Source organism: Phascolarctos cinereus, unplaced genomic scaffold, assembly GCF_003287225.1.
Source record: "Phascolarctos cinereus isolate Bilbo 61053 unplaced genomic scaffold, phaCin_HiC Scaffold_726;HRSCAF=1367, whole genome shotgun sequence".
NCBI classification, from domain to species: Eukaryota; Metazoa; Chordata; class Mammalia; order Diprotodontia; family Phascolarctidae; genus Phascolarctos; species Phascolarctos cinereus.
This window is the reverse complement of record NW_027556098.1, coordinates 237,718,303-237,742,914: the sequence shown is the minus strand read 5'-3', so window position 1 is coordinate 237,742,914 and position 24,612 is coordinate 237,718,303. Positions and strand designations below refer to the sequence as shown.

The 24,612-nt window shown below is 34.6% G+C and overlaps 1 protein-coding gene across 1 annotated transcript in view; it reads left to right on the top strand.

Annotated features, from left to right (window-relative positions):
- GALNT13 (polypeptide N-acetylgalactosaminyltransferase 13) overlaps window positions 1-24,612 on the top strand; it is an 828,252-nt gene that overhangs the window by 790,430 nt on the left and 13,210 nt on the right. The window contains exon 11 of the mRNA XM_078146313.1: window positions 6,555-6,689. Coding sequence (XP_078002439.1) covers window positions 6,555-6,689 — 135 coding nt within the window. The remainder of the gene's footprint in view (window positions 1-6,554; window positions 6,690-24,612) is intronic.

The window sequence follows — 24,612 nt, the reverse complement described above, 5'->3', positions numbered from 1 at the left end:
GGGTTATTTCTTATACTATTAACATTTTAAATGTTTACCAGGTATGCATGAGCATAGACCTAGACCAGACCTAAAGAAACATCTTAAAGGAGGTACATGAGGCAGTATGACTGAATTTGAGAAGTAGTTTAATAGAAGGTTGCATTTCTCAGGGACCCTGCTAGTAGTTCCTCAAAAGAGGCTTTATACCAGAAAAATCCATGGACCATGCACCTAGCTGAGAGAACTATGAAACAATGAGAGTTGCATAAACACCACCCCAACCTTTATCCTTTGTATTTCAAGGCAAAATTGATTGACAGAAAATAACAGAAAGAGGGAATTAATATGAAAGGAAAGTCAATCAGGCTTGGTATATTTTACCTTGAACCAGAAAAAAACAATGGTAGGAGAATTTTTATCATATTCATGCTTTTACTGCCTCTTTTCCACATTTTTAGCACTATGTTTGACTTTTGATGTGAAGATGCTAAAAGACATAAAACTGAGGAATGGGTACGAATGATCTCCTCTTCTTGGAGCTGTCTGGAACTTCATCTCGCATTGCCTATACCAAATTCCTATACAGTATTCTTTGTTAAGGATGGGATATTTGGAATAATCTCAACTAGAACAATTCTGATTTGCAACACATGGCTGTATCTTTAACATAATTGCCTCATCAGTGTCACTAAAAATACTGTCAAAATGGATAAATGATTGTCTCTGTGTGTGTGGTGTGTGTGTGTGTGTGTGTGTGTGGAGGGGTTTCAAAGTATTTTCAATCATCTTAAATTAATTACCTTATCTTGTTGATCCAGTTGTTTAGACATAAATCTATGATTAAGTTGGATGAAAATATTATTTAATTCAGTGGTTACATTTAGGCACCTTGACTCGTGGTACAAGCTAGTCCTGAACTTTTTATCCAGTGACAAAGACAGTGTTAACTCGTAAGACATGAGAAGCAAATGTGGTAAAATAGACCACTGTGTTTGGAATCAAAGTACCATGGACTGAATTTTGCCTCTGCTGCTTGTATGACCTTGTGCAAACTTAAGCCTCTTTGGGCCTCAGTGATAGCAACTTAAAAATGAGTGAATTAGACTATGCGATCTCCAAAATCTCTTCCAGCTTTTATTCCCACAATTCTAAACTTGTAATAAGAAGGCACAGCATTATAAATGTGGCTGATTACTGGTTTGCTAATAGAATTAATTTCTCAGAGCCATGATTTTATATGCATACTGCTCAACAAATTACAAACTATGTAATGCTCTTAAAATACTTGGGCACAGGCCAAGATGGCAGAGTGAAAGCAGTGACCGGCTTGAGCAGTCCTCCAAACCCCACCAAACACTCATAAAAAATGGCTCTAAACAAATTCTGAAGCAGGAGAACCCACAAAAAGACAGAGTGAAACAAATTTCCAGCCCAAGACAACCTGGACGATTGATCAGAAAGGTGTATCACACCGGGCTGGGAGCACAGCTTAGCGCGGTGTGGGCACACAGGCCGCAGCAAACCTGGAGCAGGCCTCAGAGGACTGAATTGTGGGCAGCTGCGGAGGTTTCCAGACTCCTCAATCCACCCATGGCAAATACAACTTAGAAGGTCAGTGAGAAAAGTCTGTTTTTGTCGCTGCTGAGAAAGAAAGGTGGGGTTTCAGCTTCATTCCCCAAGAGCATGGCCCGGGGGGGGCAGCTGCTTCCTGAGTTGCTGGCCCACAGACTGAGGGGCAATCCAGTGGCTGATCAGAGAGGGATTGCAGGGATCTCTTGTTTTGCCTGTGTTTGGATCTGGGTCACAGTTCTGAGCAGCAGTGCTGGGGTGAGGAGGAACCATGGCATGGTGGAGCTTGTAGTGGCTGTGAAGAACATCTCCTCACAGTTACAGTACAGAAAGGAGTACTTGTAGTCACAGGCCAGGAAAGGATTAAACACCTCGCCCCTTATCATACCAACTTGGAAGAACTGAAAATTTACAGCTCCCTACAAGTATCTCTGAAAACAGCTATACAAACCCCTGAAGCTTGGGACAGTGCATTCTTCACATTGGAAGCAGACTCTTACCTTAACAAAGAGTTTAAAACTCAAGTAATTGGCCAGGATCATGAGCAAGCAGTGCAAAAGAAAGTCAGGCCACAGAATCTTACTTTGGTGAAAAAGAAGATCAAAATATACAACCAGAAGAAGACAACAAAGTCAAAGCTCCTACATCCAAAGCCTCCAAAAAAATATGAATCAGTCCCAGGCCTTGGAAGAGCTCAAAAGGGATTTGAGAAGCAAGTAAGAGAAGTAGAGGAAAAACTGGGAAGAGAAATGAGAGTGATGCAAGAAAATCATGAAAAACAAGTCAACAGCTTGCTAAAGGAGATCCAAAAAAATACTGAAGAAAATAACACCTTAAAAAATAGCCTAACCCAAATGGCAAAAGAGGTCCAAAAAGCCAATGAGGAGAAGAATGCCCTAAAAAGAAAAATTGGCCAAATGGAAAAGGAAGTCCAAAAGATTACTGAAGAAAATACTTCCTTAAAAATTAGAATAGAGCAATTGGAAGATAGTGACTTTATGAGAAATCAGACAGTAGAACAAATCCAAAAGAATGAAAAATTAGAAAACAATGTGAAATATCTCATTGGAAAAACAACTGACCTGGAAAATAGATCCAGGAGAGAGAATTTAAAAATTATTGGACTATCTGAAAGCCATGATCAAAAAAAGAGCCTAGACATCATCTTTCAAGAAATTATCAAGGAAAACTGCCCTGATATATTAGAACCAGAGGGCAAAATAGAAATTGAAAGAATCCACAGATCTCCTCCTGAAAGAGATCCCCAAAGGAAAACTCCTAGGAATATTATAGCCAAATTCCAGAGTTCCCAGGTCAAGGAGAAAATATTACAAGCTGCCAGAAGGAAACATTCAAGTACTGTGGAAACACAATCAGGATAACACAAGATTTAGCAGCTTCTACATTAAAGGACGCAGGGCATGGAATATAATATTCCGGAGGGCAAAGGAGATAGGATTACAACCAAGAATCACCTACCCAGCAAAACTGAGTATAATCCTTCAGGGGAAAAAATGGTCATTCAGTGAAATAGAGGACTTTCAAGCATTCCTGATGAAAAGACCAGAGCTGAATAGAAAATTTGACTTTCAAATACAGGACTCAAGTGGAACATGAAGAGGTAAACAGGAAAGAGAAATCATAAGAGACTTATTAAAATTGAACTGTTTACATTCCTGCATGGAAAGATGATATTTATAACTCATGAGACCTTTGTCAGTATTAGGGTAGTTGGAGGAAAAAAATATATATGTATGTAGATATATATAGATAGATAGATAGATAGAGGGCACAGGGTGAGTTGAAGATTAAGGGGTCATATCTGGAGAATAAAATTAAGGGATGAGAGAGGATTATACTCAGAGAAGAAGAAAGGGAGAGTAGAATGGGGTAAATTATCTCACAAAAAAAAACAGAAAAGAAAAGTCTCTTACAGTGGAGGGGAAAGGGGAAGGTGAGAGGGAATGAGTGAATCTTATTCTCATAGGATTTGGCTTAAGGAGGGAATAACATACACATTCAATTGGGTATGGAAATCTGTCTTACCCTACAGGAAAATAGGGGGAGAAGGGACAAGAGAGCAGGGGATGATAGAGAGGACAGATTGGAAAGGGGTAATCAGAAGTAAATACTTCTGAGGGACAGGGTCAAAAGAAAGAATAGAATAAATGGAGGGCAGGATAGGATTAAGGGAAATAGAGTTAGTTTTTCACAATGTCTACTATGGAAGTGTTTTGCATAACTGCACATGTACAACCTATATTGAGTTGCTTGCCTTTTCAATGAGGGTGGGTGGGGAGAGAGGAGGAGAGAAAATTTGATGCCTAAAGTGTTAAAAACATATGTTTAAAAAAATGTTTTCATATGCTACTGGGAAATAAGAAATACAGGAAATGGGGTCTATCCTGCCCTACAGGAAAATAGAAGGGGAAGGGGATAAGAGAAGGGGAGAGAGATAGAAGAGAGGACAGACTAGGGAAGGGATATTCAGAATGCATGCCTTCTTGGAGTGGGGGGAGGAGGGAGATGGGGTGAAAATTTGGAACTCAAAAACTTGTGGAAGTGAATGTTGAAAATTAAAAAGAAATAAATTTATATTAAAAAAATAAAATATTTGGGCACAAAGGTTGCCCAAATATTGGGTAATTTGGGGAAATTCTTAATTGGTATTCAGGGCCAGTCTTTACTTGGCACCACTAAAGTACACCAGGGACAGATCTTAGTAGATTACCCTTAACGAGTTCATGTACTTAGGCAAGTCCTGTGTATATGAGAGAGATCTCATGTGGATTCAAGGAGGTAGCTCTTCATCATCAATAGTCTTTTAAAAATTTTTAGTTAGAGAAACAATTTGTTTGTAGCCCTATCACTGGATTGTAGCTTTTTGATCCTTTGTAAATATATTTCCCATTTTATTTTCCTAATGTGAAAATTACAGTATATGACTTGATAGCTTCCCAATATTTTAATATTTATAATCAATTCAATTTTAATACCATGAGTCTTTTTATTTTAGTTAAAAGATATTAATTGTCCTATGGGGCCAAATTTCTTTACATATCTCTGTGCTGAATTTTCTAAGACTACTAATGTTCACTTGAATTAATATTTCTCTATTTTGGATCAATTACTTATAAGTATTAATATGGGATCCTATTTTAGTATCTGCCTTATATTTTAAGGTATATGATAATTATTATATTTGTCTTTGACTTTTACAAAGCTATTTTATTATTACTTTTACATTTTTAGACCAGAATCTCCATTTAGAGATATGAGTGATATTATCAGCAGCCTCTAAGTGAGGAGAGTAAGAATCAGGAAATCTAAATTTCCTGAAGAAAACTATTTGGGCTAATTATAGCACCTAGACTAAAACATGAGACTATTTCTTTATTCTGTACTTTAAAGAAAATAAATAAAAGAAATAAAAAATATTCATAAATTCTCAGTATGCATTTTGTACATATTTAGAATATAAGCTTCTTGAAGATAATGACTCTACCTTTTTTTTTCTTTCCAATTCCTAACATAAATTACAGAGGCTTGTATATAGTAAATGTTGGTTGAATTGTTTAATTAATTTAATTACTTAAATAAGCTATAGTTAAAATCACGCTTTGCTCTTTAATTTAAGCACAAAACAAATGGAATTCCTTACCTCACCAGAGAAATTCAATGTACAATATTAATTTCACTGATATTTATTTTCAATCACTGGCTTAGTGGTTGGCCTGTGTTACCCCTTTACTATTACATAATTTCTTGCAGAAGTTCTCAGTAACTGCCCCAGCATTGTTTATGTGGATGGATAGAAAGAGAGAGAGAGAGAGAGAGAGAGAGAGAGAGAGACAGAGACAGAGACAGACAGACAGACAGATAGACAGACAGACTGACTGACAGACAGATAGTAGAAAGGCAAATTATTATAGAATTTTATAAATGAGTGAAACTGGAAAGGTCAGTTAGTGCAGTGATCCACAAGCTAACAGACAGCCTTGAAAAGCAACAGCTGCCAGTGAAAAATGGGCAAACACATAAAAATTAATGAAAATGACACAGCTGTAATGATGGTTTTCATATTCTTTATGAGACATTAATGAGGGATGTCGTAAGTAAATTATTGATTCAATCCAGAAACAAAAAGAATAGACATTGCCATATTAAAAGTGTAAATCCTCTTCCAAGAGATCTTCACACAAACCCGGAAAAGGCTAGTTCTCTGACAGTTTAAGGACCAATGAAAAATTTTCTCTCCAGTCATATGAAATTGATAAGTGTTTACTTATTTTTCTTTTAAAACAAGCTCTCCATTTAAAAAATAATGCTTATTGGGGAAATTTCTTCAGTAATTCAAGATAATTAATAACCTTTTTTGGAATATTGAGATTGCATACTGACATTGTAACAATATATCCCAATAGGATATAAGCTCTTTGCTAGTAGCAACTGTTTCTTTCATTGAATGTTAATCTCCAGTGCCTAGCACAGTGCTTTGTATATTGTAGGCTCTAATAATTGCTTGCTGATTAATTGTTTGGCATTTTGTCAAGTAATCTAGTATATTTTCATGGAGAATACCATAGTCTCCACAATTTTTCAAATAATTTAAATGCATTACCCCCCCTGAGAAAAAAAAAAGCATAACCCTGTATTCATAGTTTATAGCACAGTTGAAATTATCACTATGATGCTTCCAAAATCATTGTCAGTATTGATCTGGTTTCTTAACTAGGCTATGTCAAATCAAGATAGTGAAATAGCCATGGAAAACTGCCATCACTTGTGTTAGTCACAGCCAATTTTTGTTTTCCAGATTCATGGGCATAAAATTAATTTTTCCTGTTCCAGCATAGCAAAATTCTGTCTTTGAATGGTATAAACCCTTTAAAATTATTCCCTATAAGATTAGAAATAATAGAGATCATTAACTAATCTGAAGATTTGGGTGTGACCTGTTTCATAGGTCTGAATTCCTTTTTAATTGTATTTCACTTCCACAGGTATTTTCATACACTGCTGAAAAGGAAATTCGTACTGATGATTTCTGCTTAGATGTTTCTAGACTCAGTGGGCCTGTCATCATGTTAAAGTGTCACCACATGAGAGGAAATCAGCTCTGGGAATATGATGCTGAGGTATGTCATGACCTTAATTTTAATTATTTTAAATATATGAATCAATCAATGAATTGCCTTAACTATTTGCTTTAAGCTGTAATTTCTGCATGGATGTAATACACACACATATACATATATATGTATAGACATGTATATAACACGTATGCATATATATACATATGCATGCATTTATAGATATACAACTATGAATATGGACACTCATAAACAATATCATTATTTGTGGTTGTAAGTGAACTTTCATTTATTGGTGTATTTAATGTTCCATTATTATTTGTGGCATATTTAAGTATTTTCCTTCTGTCAACTAAAACTTCCTTAAGGAAGGGGCCCACAAATCTGACTTAACCTGATTACAAGGAGATAAGTAAAGAAATTATCAAGCCCAAGGAACTCTATCAATTATTCACTGGTTTCAAAATATGTCTAGTATTTCCAAGACATCTCTATTGTACTTACAGTTTTGGACAGGAAATGGAAAGTCAGTGTGGGAGGACTTCTCTTCACAGTAGCATGGCAAGCTGAGGCTTTGAAAATGGGATCTTAGTAGTTTAGACTCATGACCTTGGTTCTTTATACCTCCACAAGGAAAGTGACCAAGATGCTAATCTAGGATGATAAATGAGGAAACTAAATATTCGTATCATAGTTAGACCCAGTCATTACATTCAGATAATGGTTTTGTAGGATGCTAATAATGAGAGATGGGCAGGAGACAAATCAAGAATGAATTCTAGGGACAAGAATCATTGAGCACTCTGTGAGAATATAGAAGACAATTGTTTGAAATCTATACAGGAAAGCCTAATTTCTATAAAAGGAATCTCTGAAGACTAGATATAGTAAACTATGTTTTTTATTCAGAGGCTCAGAGAGTAAACAAAGGTTTCTATAAATCCAGATACTTTCATGACTATGAGTAAATTCTCTAGTCATTGTAAAACCCAGAAGAGGACTTACTGAAGGACCAGACCAAGTAACTGCTTTTAAACCTGGGTGTCCTTTACTAGAGGAAGTTTGAAAGGAAATTCTAAGAGGGTCTCAAACATCTTGTAACCTTCTCTGATTAAATCTATTTTATCTAGAAACACGAAGTTGACCCACTATCTATCCCACACAATTAGGCCAGCTAATTACAATGACAAGGCCTAAAAGAAATGTTTCCATCAGGCATGAAAGGGGTCCAGTAAGATTCAGATCAAGTTCACTATGCAGAATTTTCCAGAGACTTATTTCAGTTTTAAACTTCAATAGAAATCTTACTAAACATTTTGAAATTTTAATTATTTAATTTTTAAACAATATTGTCTTTCTTATTAAAATTCAAAATAGTCATTAACTTGTGCTATATGTCACTCTAGTTGATTTTCAAACGTTGTGAAAGCTTTCATCAGTCATTGCTCAATGACTAAAAATATTATATTTGCAGTCCAAGTCTTAAAATTATCCAAAGAACAAGGTGTTGATGCATATATGACAGTGTGCATGTGACTCCACCAGAAAAAGTCTAATAGAAATAGATCAAACTAAATAACAGTTAGAGATAAATAATAATAATAGACATAGATAGACTGTAGTTGTCAAGCAAGACGACATCTTCTACCAATCCACTAGTCTAAGAAAGTATCATCCAGAAACTGTGATACACACAATGAATCATTGCAGAGTAACTCATCCTGTTAAAAGTAACAATTTATTATTCAAAACTCATCAAATAAATTATGTATAAAAATAAATTGATATGAACTTTCAAAAAATTTAAGCCTCTGAAGTTATTAAAACTTATAACTGTTGACATATACTGTACTTTGAATTTGAGATCAATCAGTTAATAAACATTTATTAAACAGCTAATAAGTGCCAGGCTCTCAATTTTGGGGATTCAAAGGCAAAAGACAGTCCCTGCCATTGGGGAACTTACATTATAATACGGGAAGCAACATGCAAAAAAGTACATGAGAACAAGCTATATAGGATGAATAGGAAATAATCAAGAGAGAAGTCATGAAAATTAAGGATTGAGAAAGGCTACTTGTAGAAGGTGGGATTTTAACTGAGATTTGGACATCAGGAGATGGAGACGAGGAGGGAGAGATTTCCAGACATCACCGCTAGCAACTGAAAAGGCCCAGAGTTGGAAGATGGGGTCTTGTTCATGGAACAGCAAGAAGACTAAGATTAACCATTAAGATTTTTGTAATTCTTTCCTCTTTTATATTTTAACTCATATTTTTCTTGGTAGCACTTAGTAATAAAAACAAGAAAACCAAAAGAAAGGCTTATTTGTTATTATCTGAGAGTAAAGCAAGAAAGGCAAGTCCTGCATCCTAACCTACAGGTAAACTTCTGTGTTGCACTGAGCGTACAAATAATACTTGAAATTTTAGAATTTTCAGAATTAATCCCATTGCGAATCAATGTCCCTTACTCCCACCAACCATGACTTTTGCATTAGAATATCTATATCATTGTCAGGGGCAGGAAATGTAGGAAGAGAAGGAGAAAGAAACAGAAGGAAAAAAAATCTAACAACATTACAGTGGAGGAATTTATAGCCAAACAATGTGTAAAAACTAAATCCACCATCAGATGGAGCTAATAAAAAAGAAATATTATGTATTTTAGTATGCTGAATAGAAACTACATTGGTCCTTTCAGTTCTCTTTACTTACAAAATAAATAGTTCTACCATATGAAATTTTCTACTTAATTAAATGGTTTGTGATTTATCTAAAAAGAGAAATAAATTCTACTTTTACAAGATACTAATAAACAAGAATTGGGCATATCATACTGGAGAAACTTTTATCTACATTAAACTATTGGCCGAAGTCCCATGGTTAAAAGGCATTTGGATCTTTAATGACCTTCAATTGTTGATAAGTTTATATTTTTAAGGACTTTTCTGCTCCTAACTTTTTATAAATGTCATCTTAATTTACTAGTACTGGGTTGTCTTAGAGTGGAATGATGAGGTTACCTAAATTCTTTTGTGATTTGACTATGCTTTTATAGGTGGTTATCTGAAAAAATATGTAAGAAACTTTATGATCCCTTTAAGCTACTAAATGTTCCTACATCAGGTATGGAATCAAAGAAAATCATAATATAACTTCCCTGTGCATTGACACAATTTCTCTTTTTATTCTAGAATCTTTTTTCTTTCATATTGTCTCTGTTTTATATACTTGCCTTTTTCAATTTTTTACTCTTCATCATCAGTGCCATAGTCACCATCATCATCATCATCATCATCATTACCATCATCATCAGGAAATCTTTAATGAGTACTGCATGGGCTGAATATCCTTGCATTATATTCTTTTTGATATGGAATCTGACTCTTAATGCACATGACAATTGAGCCCCTAATTCTACTGTTTTCTATTTTCTCTTCAATTGCTGCCCATGCACTGCTTAGACATAGATAATTCTGAGCACCACCATGAATATCTAGCCCTGCTAGAAGGAAAACAAAAGGTATTAAGAATACTAAGGAAGGACAGAATCCTAAAGCTTGGGTTTCTTTTTCTTTTTTTTTTTTTTACTGAGTACAAATTTTTTTCTGCTTTCTCTAAAATATCCATTTTTATTCTAAGATAAAGATCTCCAGCAGATAGTATAAAAAGAGTTCATAATGACATTTCTATAAAATACTATAAAAGGATGCCTTATACAAAAACATATCTTCTTTCTTGCAATATCTGAGGTGAGATGTGTATATATTTCAACATTCTACTTCACCTCATTTGATTTCTGAAATATGAGTTATTGGTTATTGGCTCTAAGCTATAGATTCCCAGGTCCCAAATAACTTAGTATTAGTCATCAAGTAGATAGGACATGTGAACAAATAATATTTTTACTGCAAGGTTGAAAAATAATATTATAGTTAGTGTTTTAGAATAGGTATTTTGATATTTTACTGGTTTCACAATCTTGTTGATATCACCACTCCCTCTAATATTGCAAATAACTCATCCATATCTTCTTATCCTTTGTAATTTTTGTCCATACTAGAAATTCTCCTTAGAAGATCTATTTAATTCATTTGAAGACTTTTGAAATTAACACAGGGCAATATTCCTTTGCATCAACAAACATCTTTGGCAAGTTTCTGTCTACTTATTTTACATCTTGCTTAATTTATATTCAGAGCATTGCCAAATAACATTATCTTTCTGATTGTTATCTATTGAGTGATCATGTACTCTTCTATCTGTAGCATCTTGACAAACCCTGCTTGTTCCCTTCTCGATTCTTCATGAAACATGTCCTTAATGCATAATTTTGTAAATCATTTTGCTTAAAAGAAACATATGCTTATCATCATGTATCAGACAGTGTGTGATTGTTATTCCTACAGAAGAGATCAAGTAATTTTTTTATGATAATGTAGCACATGAGCAGCTGATATTGATGTTAAAAGAGAAAACTGTTTTTTTTTTTTATGGACTTTGGTGGCAGACAGCAGCTTGGAATCATTGAAAGCACTGCACAGTTTCCCAAAACCAATCCAGCACACTCTCCTCCTATTCAACTCAGGGTCTCGCTCACCGTCCATCTGCAGTGATTGTCAAAGAGAGCTCATTCTATGGGAGGCCCATCCAAATGAATAGCGCAATCTGGGAAATACTCATCCTCCTTCCTCTTGGCTTCTTCCTTGAATAATTGCTAGGCTGATCTTTCCTCATCCTTGTTCTACTATTCTCTTGTCCAAAAATATTCCTGTTGAAAACATGAAAACAAGTTTTTCAGATAATTTTCAATAGCAGATCATGTCTTTGTGGTCATACTTAAAACCCTACTAATGATAGTTTGGAGAGGGCATAGTCTTAAGCTGTGATTGGTATAGATGTCTCCTCTTGGAGAAATCCCCTTTACCAATGCAGATCTGCAACTGCTCTATATATAGTCTGATGCCTTCAGGACCAGTGACAGCGGCCTATATACCCTAATTCTTCTATCTCTAGGATTCCTAAGTTTGTATGGGGTATTTAGGAGTCGCACCTCTGCTGGGAGGGCTAGCTGAGTCTTTTTCAGGGCTGCTCATCCACCTTTGGTATCCACCTGATTTACTCAGTTCTCACCTGTGGCTCCAAAAACCTGTAGTATGCTTAGCAGCCACACCTTGGTAAAAACAGCTAGGCAGATGGACTAAACCAGGTTGAGGGTAACCCAACGTGCCTCAAACTTGCTGGTAAGTTGGGGGGATATCTACCCCAAGCATGTGAAGACTTTCCCTAGCAGAATAGGTGAATGAGAACAATGTGTTCCAAGGGCCATGAAGGCAGCTGAAGCATGTGCCAAGGAGTACTCAGAACATGATCCAATATCAAAGATAGCAAAGTCACCCATAGTATCCCAGACCTTTACTAGTCATCTTGAATTTTGTCTTGCCACTAGTCTTCGATGACTCAGGAAGAGATAGTGAGGCTGACAACCTGTGCAACTTTATCTCACTTATATACAATTTACACACAAGTCAAGGTATCATCTGTGATATCATTGGTCTTCTTTGAAAATGAAGAGCAGACAATACAAGACTCCCAATTTGGAACCCCCAAGGTCCTGATTCATATTACTCTTGTCTATGGTCCACTATTCCAGGCCAACTGCTCCAACAATATGTCTCTATATCCCTATGCCATATTTTCACCAACTGCCTTGCTGTCATGTGTGGCTCCCTCCTCCATCCCCCTGCTTTCCAGTTTTGTAGCCAAATCAAGTCAATATGGCCATTGCTTCTGGGAAGAGTATGTTGATCTACTCTCCTATTGTTCTACTCATCATTGTGTAACTTTATTCACCAAAATTCACTTCTCTGGCTAACATTTCCCTATATATGTCTCCTAATATTTGAAAACAAGGTCTTTGAAATGAGGGACTGCCTTCACTTTTGTTTTTGTATTCCCAGCTTGGCACATATATTAAATGATTTTTTTTTATTCATCCACTCTATTCCAATAATGTATGTTTAATAAGCAGACGTTAAATTCTTACAAGTGTCCTTGACATATGAAACCAGAGAGATAACTTTGTTTCACAGTCTAAGTATCAATAACAAGCAAGACATAAAACAAGGAGACCAATCCTTGCCAAAGGTATTTACCAATATCTTAGAGATGTCCAACTTGATGCAGGCCACAAGTTAGTAGCAAAACTAAATTGCAGCTTGAACCAAATTAAAATGCAATTGGAAACTGTTTAAGTACCTAAATATATAATACAATATAGGTAATACTTACTTTGTGGTGTTGTAAATAAACATTCAGCCACAATAATTTGTTTCTATTAGAGTTTGACAGCCACTGTCCTGGAGGACATAAAGTTCACATTCAGATGGAAGATAGATTGATGAGTTTCTCAAGATGCTCCTTTTTGCAGGTGGTGTTATGATGATTGCATCCAGCCCTGCCACATGGCAGGGCTTCCTCAGGGGAGTTTGTGGAAGTTGACATGAAATCAGTTAGTTGCCTTAGATCTTTGTATTCTTAGAATTACCCAGGGCTACTTATCTGAAAGGAATTTGGAAAAAGTGGCATTAGCAGAAGTCTTGCAACTGCAACAACTGATAGAGACTTAATGACTTTCCAAAAGAACAATATCACCAAAGATTGAAAAGGTTTACTCAGTGATTTTTCTTTTTCTTGCCAAATTCTACTCACTTATGTTGCTTCATTGTCTTAATAATTAGAAGAACGTTCAAAAATAAGTGTTTTCTATTTAGGTAAATAAACAATTTCAAAACCACACTGTCAACATGGCGTAATTTCCTTAAAACTTCAGCTGTATATATTCATGAAATAATTAACCACTTATCTAATTGCATCTCTTTTTAAATTGAATATATCTGAATTAATATTTGGCTAGAAACACACTTTAAAATGTCTGATTTTCCTCTTTATTAATACATTTTTTCTTCAATAAAAAAGCTAAAAAGTTTGACTCCTTATTCCTTAGATTCTGGGATCTGAAGTATCCAATATTCAATTCATTTTCATTCAATATTTGTTAGAAGTTACTATATAAACTATACTAGTTGCTGGATATTCAATGATGAGAGAGAAGGGTGAGGAAAGGGGGTAGGATAAGAAAAGGGAAAGAGAGAGGGAGGAGAGACAGAAGGAGAGACAGAGAGCCACCCTTATCCTCATATTATAACAAAATAATGGGGATTCAACACGTTATATAAGGTAGACTCTCATTAAGAGAAAATAAGACAAAGTTATATAAGAAAAATTGAGGAGAACGTAATCACATTCAGGAGGAAGTCTATGAGTTTTTATGGAGAATGTGGCACCTTAATGTATCTTGAAAAGAGAAAAAAATATTTAAACAGGTAGAGTTGTGGAGGAGCATATTCAAAGCATGTTTTTAATTCACAGAACCAAGAAAATGTCATATAGACATATTTTTAAAATCTACTTAATAGTACAGTTTAGCTAGAAATTAAGAATGCATGAACAGAATAATGTTTTATAAGACTGAAAAGGCCAATTTGGTGGTCTACAACATAAGCATTTTTTTAAAATTACATGAACTCAGATGTCCTGTCTGTCTGTCACCTTGGGTTTTGTTCACAAAACTACTTTGTTTCCTTTACACATTCTATGATAAGTGATCCTTTCTCATTTTAGACTCAGGATTATCCTTAGCATCAAAAATTTACAATACAAACTTCCAGAGAGCAGAAACTGGTATTTTTTTTTTTTTTTGTCTTGAGTGCCCAGTGCCTAGCCTAGGTCCTGACACAACCTAGGGAAAAATAAATAAACAAAAACAAACAAATGAATGAATGCATATTGCACTTGGTATTCAATGTTAAGCTAAGGAGTTCATATTTTATTCTGTAGGGAGCCACTGAATGTTTTACATGGAAATGAAGATAAATACATTACAAGGCTTATTTTTGGAAGCTGCATGAAAGATGAGTTTGAAAGGGCAGAGAGTAGAGATAAAGAGATCAGTTTGGAGGCTATTACAATAGCCTCCTTTGTGACATATTTGAGAGACATTATGGAGAAAGAATCAATATAATTTGGTAGCTTATTTGAAATTGAAAGTAGCAGTTGAGGTGGAAAGAAAAATGAAAAATAACCTCACCATTTTGAGCTCAGACCACTAGTAGTTCTATTAAGAGGAATAAAGTTTCAGAAAAGTTTCTATTTTGTATGCAGGTTGTAATGCCATGTAGTTTTTATTTTTCTGAAACCTAATGTATATGCTTTGCATATCTTATTACTCTGTAATCTAGAATGGTATATGTGGATTCCAAAAAGAAAAATAAAATATTGGCCAATGCAGTTGAGATGGGGTAAGTAAGGTTGAGTATTGGATTATAATGAGAGCTTGCCATACCCAGTGTTCTATTCTGTTGAGGACTCCTTGTTTTCTGTTTGAAGAGGAGTAGAAATCTGTTCCAACACATTTGAAATGTATATTTTGCTGCAATAATTGCAGATAATGACATTTCTTTGTGAGCATCCAGGCAACTCAGTACAGTACAAAGATCTGGATTTAGTACAGCGCACTTACACTCAACAAACACTGAGCAACAACATTTTTAAAAAGAGTCTTAAAATAAGTCCTGTTTTTCATGTGGTAAACAAAGTAGATTGAGAGGATCTGGTATAGAAATCTAGTTGTAATAAAGAAGTTTCCTCTATTGACAATATGTTTTTTTTAAATTTAATTCAAATATCTATTATGACTAAAAAACACTTTAATGATTATTTGTTGAAATCCCCATTTGAAGCTCATATTTAGTCATTGTTTGAATTTTTTTTTCCATTTTTCTTTTATTTCTGTAAGTATGCAGGTAAATGGGAATATAACTTTAAGGTAAGTGATATGGAACCAGCTGACAATTAAATCTGAGTTAATTTCACTATGTGTAGACTTATAGTGTAGAAGACTATAGACCTAGGAAAGTTTTACCTTACCACATTTGTATTCATGGTAGTCGTGGTTGTGACCCATTGTGGAATCTGTTATTGGATAGAATACTGACAATTCAACAATGAATTTTAATGCCTATTGTGGGTAAAAATACCAACTAGATTTTTCAGCACACCTTTTTTTTCTTCTACTGAATATGCCAATTATCCTGTTGGACAAATGTGATAAAGTGTGTGAAATAAAGATTTCGCTGTACTAATCTATAGTTTACATGTTTTGTCATGCAACTAAAGAGAAGAGAACAGGATTTGCTATTAATTTAAGTAGCTCCTGTCAGTCTTATTCTCTCTATGACCAACAATATATGCAATCACTAAGCCAATTGCTTTTTACTTTAATGATTTTATTAGACTATCTCAATCATTAATTCCTGTGCAAGTGATATAAATCAGCAATGCAATAATTTTAATGAAGAATCCATCTGTTCAATGAAATAACCAAAAGTGCCCTATTCAGCTTTCAAAGATGTATTTCTGATTCCATTGACATGACCTAATTCTATCCAACTAGAATATTTTAAATCACAAAATTGTCTTCTTTATCAGACTTTCATGTGGCTTCAGTGGTATCCTAAAGTTTGATAGATTTGGCAAAAACAGACTTTTACATGCATATTTTTAAGCAACAAAATATAAAAGAATATGAACATATGCTTTTTGACAAATGATTAGCTACTTCTAATGTACCTTACACATCAATATAATTGGTATCTATGTCTCATTATTTTTTAATTGCTATGGAAAGGTTTGTGATTTTGTCAGTGTGGGAACTCTCTCCTCCGACACAAGTTGCCACCTCATCTGTGATCATATAGATAAACACTAGGGAGTTGCCTAACGTATGTAAAGGTTAAATTACTTGACCAGGTTATAACCTTAATAAGTGTCAGAATTGGGATTTGAACCAAGAGCATCCCAACCCCAAAGGAAAAATGTTATCTATAATTTTTCATTACCCTCATTTGAGTCCTTGAATTAGTGAACAAGATTTTATATTTACTTATTACACTTACTCTGTAGCAAGAACGGTGCAAAGTAACAGGACATTTTTTTTAAAGCAAAAGTATAGACCTTGCCCTCATGAAGCTCACTTTCTAATGGAGGAAACAAGATTAAATATGTATGTGTGCATGTACATGTCTGTTTATGTAGATGTCTGTGCACGTGCATATATGTGTATATGTGTATGCGCACATGTTCATATGTGTGCATATGTACCCACAAATGCATATATGTCTTGTACATATTTGTGTGTATACATGCATATAAGACATATAGAGAGTGAATGGAATGTCACAGACTGGTTATATAATGTACTGCTCTCAGTTAACATCTGTGGGTTTTATATTGAACTGTAGCAGCTATATAGTCAATTTCCCACAGGGAAGGAATCTCAACACTTTTAACAAATAGCTTTAAGAACTTTTTTCAGGCCCTTAGTGACTCAGACCTACAACCACACATAGCTGTCATTGAAAGCCATTGGATTAGGTTTTCTGTCTTTTAATCTACTTTGCTTCAGACAACTCCCACTCCCTGAACACAGGCTATATTGAGTTGATATGACTACAAGCCAAAGTATTAATCAATACAAATTTTAAAAATCATAATATACATTTCCATTCTCTTTTAAAGATTTTTCATAGTAGAGATGGAGTCAGGATGGTGGAATGGAGATAGGAACTCACCTGATCTCTCCAAAATTACCCTCCAAACTACTTTAAAATAACACACTAAAAGGAATTCTAGAGAGACAGAGGCAACAAGAAATTGGGGTAAAACTATTTTCTAGATGCTGACAACTTAGGAAGTCAATAAGAAAGAGCAGTCTCACCAGGATGAAGTTTGGACCTAGTGTACAGTGAAGGCTATACCAAAACAGTGTCAGCAGGCCTTGGGGCAGTGGCTGCAACAGCAGCAATCTGGGGAGCTTTCAGCCCACAGATAGTAAAGGAATTGAATAACTGATAAGCAAGAGATTATAGCAGACCATTTGTGGACATCTTGCATTTCTCAAATTCAGTTCTGGGTGATAGTTCAAGGTTGAAGAGGAATGGCTACAAGGGGAGAAAGTGTCCTGGTAACAGTAACAAGGTAGAAAAGAGCACTTGTGGCTGCTCAAAAGGGAGTAGGAGCCCTAGACTCAGTGCAGGAAAGCAGTGGACCTGATTAGTTTCAGGGCCAAAGAGGAGTGTGCTAGCAGCTAGAGTGGAATAAGATCCCTTCCTGAGCAAACACAAGAGTAAAGGCCAAGAGAGCAGTGACCACAATTCACCTTAAATCATACCAACTTAGAAGCACCAAAAATGTACAGACCCCTAAAACTAGCTCTGAAAACAGCAACATAAAAACCTAAAGCTTGGAAGAGTGGCCCCCTCCATGCCAGGAAGAGAGGCCAACTTCAACATAAAGTTCAAAGTCAATACATAGATTGGAAAAATGAGCAAATAACAACAAAAAGAACCTGACCAGAAAAAAGCTACTCTGGTGAGAGGGAAGATCAAAAGACAAACTCAGAAGAAGAAAACAATGTCAAAACAGCTACAGCAAAGCCTCAAAGAAAACCACAAATTGGATCTAAGCTCAACAAGAATTCTTGGAAGAGCTCAAAAAGGATTTTAAAACTCAAATCAGAGAGGTGGAGGAAAATTGGTAAAAGAAATGAAAGCAATGGAAGAAATTTTTGAAACAAAAGTCAACAGCTTGGCTAAAGAGGCAAAAAATATGAAGAAAATAAACTCTAAACAATAAAGTTTACCTAACGGTAAAAAAGGCACAAAAATCCACTGAAGAGAACTACTTAAAAAGCAGAATTGGCCAAATGAAAAATAGGCACATAGTAACTGAAGAAAAAAATCCTTAAAAACAATTGGTCAAATGGAAAAAGAGGTACAAAATCTCACTGAAGAAAATAATTTCTTAAAAGTTAGAATCAGGCAAGTAAAAGTTAATGACTCCAGAAGACATCAAAAAAAGTCAAAAGAATGAAAAAAGTAGGAGAAAATGTTAAGCCTTTCATGGGAATAAACAATTTACCTGGAGAAAGATGAAGGAAAGAGAATTTAGGAATTACTGAAAGACATAATTAAAAAAATGAACTTTGACATCACATTTCAAGAAATTATTAAGGAAAACTGCTCTGAAATCCTAGAACCAAAAGGTAAAATAGAAATTGAAAGAATTTACTGATCACTTTCTGAAATTGATCCTAAAATAGAAACTCCTTGGAATACCTTGGCCAAATGCCTAAGCTTCCAAGTCAAAGAGAAAATATTGAAAGCACCCAAAAACAAATAATTCAAATATCATGGAGTCACAGTTTGGATCACACAAGATTTAGCAGCTTCCACATTAAAGAAGCAGGGGGCTTAGAATATGATATTCAGGAAAGCAAAGTAGCTAGGACTACATCTAAGAATAACCTAGCCGCAAAACGAGTATAACCCTTCAAGGTAAATTTATATTTAGTGAGACAGGGTACTTTTGAGCATTTTTCATGAAAAGGCCAGCGCTGAATAAAAAAAAAATTGACTTTCAAATACAAGAATCAAGAGCAACATAAAAAAGGTAAACATAAAAGAGAAATCATAAAGGATTCAATAAAGTTAAAATGTTTACATTCCTATATGGAAAGATGATACTTTTAATTTTTAGGGAGATGTAACTTCTAGGAAGTCTTTCACTATTATGGCACTTATAGGGAGTATACATATACAAAGAGCATGAGTCTAAGTCGTTTATGATGGGATGAGTTAAAAAAATAAAATTAAGAGGTGATAAAGAACTAGAAAAGTTATAGCAAAATGCACCTGGTAGGAAAAAAGGCCAAGACTGTCAAGGTAATCGAAGGGGGGAAATGTGAAGGAAGGTGGCCTAGCAATGCCAGATTTCAAAGTGTATTGCAAGCTAGTAATCATCAAAATAATCTGCTATTAGCTAAGAAATAGAATGGTGGATCAGTGGAAGATAATTGGATACATAATATACAGTAGTAAATGACCATAGTAATCTAGTGCTTGATAAAACCTGAAGATCCAAGCTTTTGGAAAAAGAACTTACCATTTGACAAAAAATTATGGGAGCAGTTTGGCAGAAACCAGGTATATACCAAAATCCCTTTCTGTATGCCAAGATTAGGCCAAAATGGGTACATGATTTAGACATAACAGATGATATCATAAAGAAATTTGGGGAGCTAGGAATTTATACATATCAGATCTATGGATACAGGGAGAATTTATGATGAAAGAAAAGATAGAGAGCACGATGGGATGTAAAATGGGTAATTTTGATATTAAATAGAAAAGACATTCAGAAAAACAAAACCAATGCAGCAAAGATTTGAAGGAAAGCAGAGCACTGGATGGGTGGGGGAGATTTATAGCAAGTTTCTCTGATAAAAGCCTTATTTCTCAAATATATAAAGAACTGAGTGAAATTTTTAACAACACAAGTCACCCTCTAATTGATAAGTGGTCAAAGGGTATGAACAGGTAATTTTTCAGAAGAAAATAGCAAAGCTATATATAATCATATGATAAAAAATTAAAACAACTATGAGGTACCACCTCACATCTATCATTTGGCTAGCATGACAAAAAAGGAAAATGATAAGTGTTGGAGGTGATATGGGAAAATTGGGACACTATTGCACTGTTGGTGGAGTTGTAAACCAATCCAACCATTCTGGAGAACAATTTGGAAATATTCTTAAAGGGTTAGAAAACTATGCATGGTCTTTTAATCAGAAACAGCACTCTCCCAAAGGGATCAAAGAAAAATAAAAATGACCTTTATTTACAAAAATATTTATAAAAGCTCTTTTGTGGTGGCAGAGAATCAGAAATTGAGGGGATGCCCATCGATTTGGGAATGTTTGAATGAGTTGTAGTACATGATAGTGATGGAAAACTATTATGTTGTAAGAAATGATGAGCAGGATTTTTCAGAAAAAAAACTGGAAAAGACTTAGATGAACTGATGCAAAGTAAAGTGAGTAGAATGAGAAGAATATTGTACACAGTAACAACAATATTGTGTAATGGGTATTAGCTTTTCTGAACATTGTAATGATCCACGACATTATCTACCTCCAGAGAAAGAGAATCTGAATGCAGATTAAAACATAATTTTTTTTAAATGTTCTTTATTTTTCCTGGATTATTTTGGTCCTTTTTTTGCAACATGGTTAATATGGAAATATATTTTACAGAACTTCACATATATTATCTATATCAAATTGTTTGCCATCTCAGAGAATTGACTAAGTGGGGAGTGAAAGAAAGAATTTTGTACTTAATTAAAAAAAAATGCATGTCAAAATTTACATATAATTCGGAAGAATAAAATAAGAGGAAAAAAGGAAATTTTTCAAAGCACTTTTCTCATATACCAGTGAACTAGCTAATTCAGGTATTATTTTCTTCATTTTTTATATAACAAAACTGAGACCTAGTTTTTACATATGACTAATGTTACATAACAATTAAATATTGGAACTGGATTTAAGTCAAATCCCATGACTAAAGTCCAATGTTTTATCTGATATTGCCGTCCTGGAACCAAATTATTCTTTTTATGCCAGGAAAATAACATTTCCATAAGTATTTTTTAAAAATCACATAAAATAGATATTTAATGATACCAGGGATCCTGATATCAAAGTGATATTAACTGAGGAAAAGTATATTTTAAGAAGAAGGTATATACTAAAATTAACAAAATAAATCTGACGCAATCAAAAATTATAAATAGATGATTCTTGTACGCTGGATAATCTATTCTACCTGTCCATGAGAAAACTGAAGTAGTCAAAATCTGTAATTTAGAAAATAATAGTACTACTTTTAATGGCTTTGTGAAGGAGCAGGGAACCTGCAGCCTTGAGGCCACATGGGGCTCTCTAGGTCCTCAAGAATGCCCTGCATTTGGATTCAGTCAAAAGACTGCATTGAGGACCTAGAGGGCTCCATGTGGCCTCAAGGCCACAGGTTCCCCACCCATGGTTTGACCTTTAAATGCACATGGCAAAATAACAACACAATAATATTAACAGAAAATATTTATAAAGAGCCTTAATATTTCTAAAGTGTTTTATGCACCTTATCTTATTTGGTCCTCACAACAAGCCTGTACAGTAAATGTTATCATAATACACAGCCTGTCTTCTTCTTTGTTCCAAATTATTATGATATATGCTTATACTATTATTGATTCTGAAATATCATTATATTTGTTCTTGAGTACTCATATTGTTTGTGCAATATACAATACTATATAAATAAATTTTAGACTTATGGTTGTTTATGTCAGATTTATTTATAAAGTGCTAAGCATGTAAGGATGATATGCATCATGAGACAGATATTTGACAATCACATGAGGATGTAGATCATAATTCATCTTTCCTGATTGCCATGACCTAATTATCTCCCAGTAAAAACTCAGCTTCTTGAAAGCAGGAACTATTTCCATTTCATATTCATATCTCTAGCACCTTACACAGTGTTTTCCTCATAATAAGTCCATAATAACAACGTGTTGATCTGATTGATAGTAATAGAGAACAATTCCTCATGCACTATAATCTGTAATATCATGAGTTCTGAATTGGAAATCTCTTCAAATTTTCAGGTAGAAATTAAAGCATTCAAACTTGTCTCCTAATGTCCATTTATACATTATATCAACAATAGCAATGGGAAGTAGATGGGATATAAATCTAGAGGACCAATGTTCAGATATCTTCTCTGCCACTTACTACCTTTGTGATCTTAAATAAATCTCTAAGCCCCTCTGGGACTAGTTTCATCATCAGTAAAATGAGAGATTGCATTATATGACCTCCAAAGCCCTTTCTAGCTTTGAGTCTATACTCCTATGATTTTAGATTAGTAAAAATGTGGCTCAAAAGCAATCATTGAGACATTTATGTGTCACAGCAAAAAAATACTTTTTAATTATTGTATGAAGAGATGTGTGGTTGACACTAGCCTCTAATTCATCCTTGCCTTTTCCCAGGCAGTCTGTCTCTTTAAAAGGTATTTGTGAGCTGGTTTCTGCCCTTGTTTGTGCACAAATAGGTTGCTCACCGTTGAATACAGTAAGAAAAGTAGTTTTGTTGCTGCCAGGTGAACTGAATCAGTCTATCATGGTCAGAGCAAGTGTCTGAATATAGTCTGTGTGCCAGTAATTATCCTCTTGAGGAAGTCTTGGATAGGAGAAAGAACTGCACTATTTAGACTCCAACCTCATAACAGTTCTAGGAAAAAGCAAGCCTTTGCTTTTCCCGGAAGGAATACACTCTAGTGTACATCTGTTGGCTCTTCAGGAATAACCTGCTTCAATGTTTACTTTGTAGTAACAGTAAAGATGCCAATGTACTTTATTATCCAATCAGTATGCAGCTAAAGCCTTCCTCCAGAGGTTTCCCCTACTTAAAGAATTATACCCTGATGTCTTTAAGATGAGGAGAGAAAGTCATTTTCTCCACTTCTGAAACTTTTACTGTCATTGATAAAAATTGAATGGCTTTTTATGATCACAGATTTATAAGTACACTTAGTTTGTGTTTCCATTTGCTAGAAAAAAAAAAAGATTAAAACTAAAAAGTTGCATTTAAAAGTGATTTTTCTTCTATATATATTATATATATATATATATATATATATACATTAATCAAATTTTTCATTTCAATTTTTATGTATTTGGTACATATAGACACAACTTAAAATGGAAAAACATTGTAAATGTTTCAGATACAACCCAAATTTTATTACATAGAGAATGGCTATGTATAGTTTTGTCTGCCCTGTGATATTTTAGTACCTATGTCCCCTGTACCAATCTTGGCTCTGTAGCTCTAGGCTACATACCAACATTGTCTTTCCTAAAATATTTGAAGAAATGTTGAGTAAAGAACTCCTGTGGATAGCCTTCACTCAAAATGAATTTATTAAATAGTTACTAGATGCAAGAGAATTTATAGTAAGTGAATAAAAACCATCCTGATGTCCAAAAAGTATAATTTCCCATTTACCAAATTCTATCTAATCCCATGTTTTGTTGTTGTGTATTTTTCACTTAGAATAAAAGATCCAATCTATTTACAATAATGAAATCATGACTTTTTTTTTGCTCTCATCACAATTAAGTGGCATTTTTTTGTTTCCTAAAATTACCTAGTGTAGGAATTCACAGGCCAAGAATAGGCAGAGTCCCCCAGAGAAGATCTTTGTAAATGGAATTTGAAAGGTGAGGAATATAAGGTACTTTAGAGATTATCTATCCCAATGTCTCAACTGCAGCAGTGAATAGAGTGCTGGGCCTGGAGTCAGGAAGACCTGAATTCAAATCTTGCCTCAGACATTTACTAGCTGTGTGGGCAAATCACTTAACCCTTTTTGCCTCAGTTTCCTTATAGATAAAATGAGCTGTAGAAGGAAATGACAAACCACTCCAGTATATTTGCCCAGATGAGGTCACAAAGAATCAGGCAACTGAACAACATATCCTACTGTCCACATTATACAGGTGGAGAAGCTGTGGTTTAGAAAGGGTAGTAGAGCTAGTAAGTTGTGAGGCAAATTTGAGAATCCAGGTTTTCTATGTAGTCCACTAGACCAGATATGTCTAGCCAAGGGCTGCACTGTGGCCTGCAACATACTCAAGTGTGACCCTACTGGATTAAAATGTAATTGGGAAATATTTACAAAACAAATAAAAATATATTTGGACATGATCAGTGGCAATATGTGGTTTTCTACATCAATATGCACCTGCAAGAATCAATTATGTAATGTTCAGTAATTATTATTTCTATTTAATTTTTACAGCACTACACTAGCCTATTCAGCTATGTCAATACAAAAATTGTACTAGAGACAAAAATGACCTCAGGGGACAACTTTGGTTTCCATAGCAAAGCAATCATTTTGGTGCTCTTCCAACAAAACCATTCATTT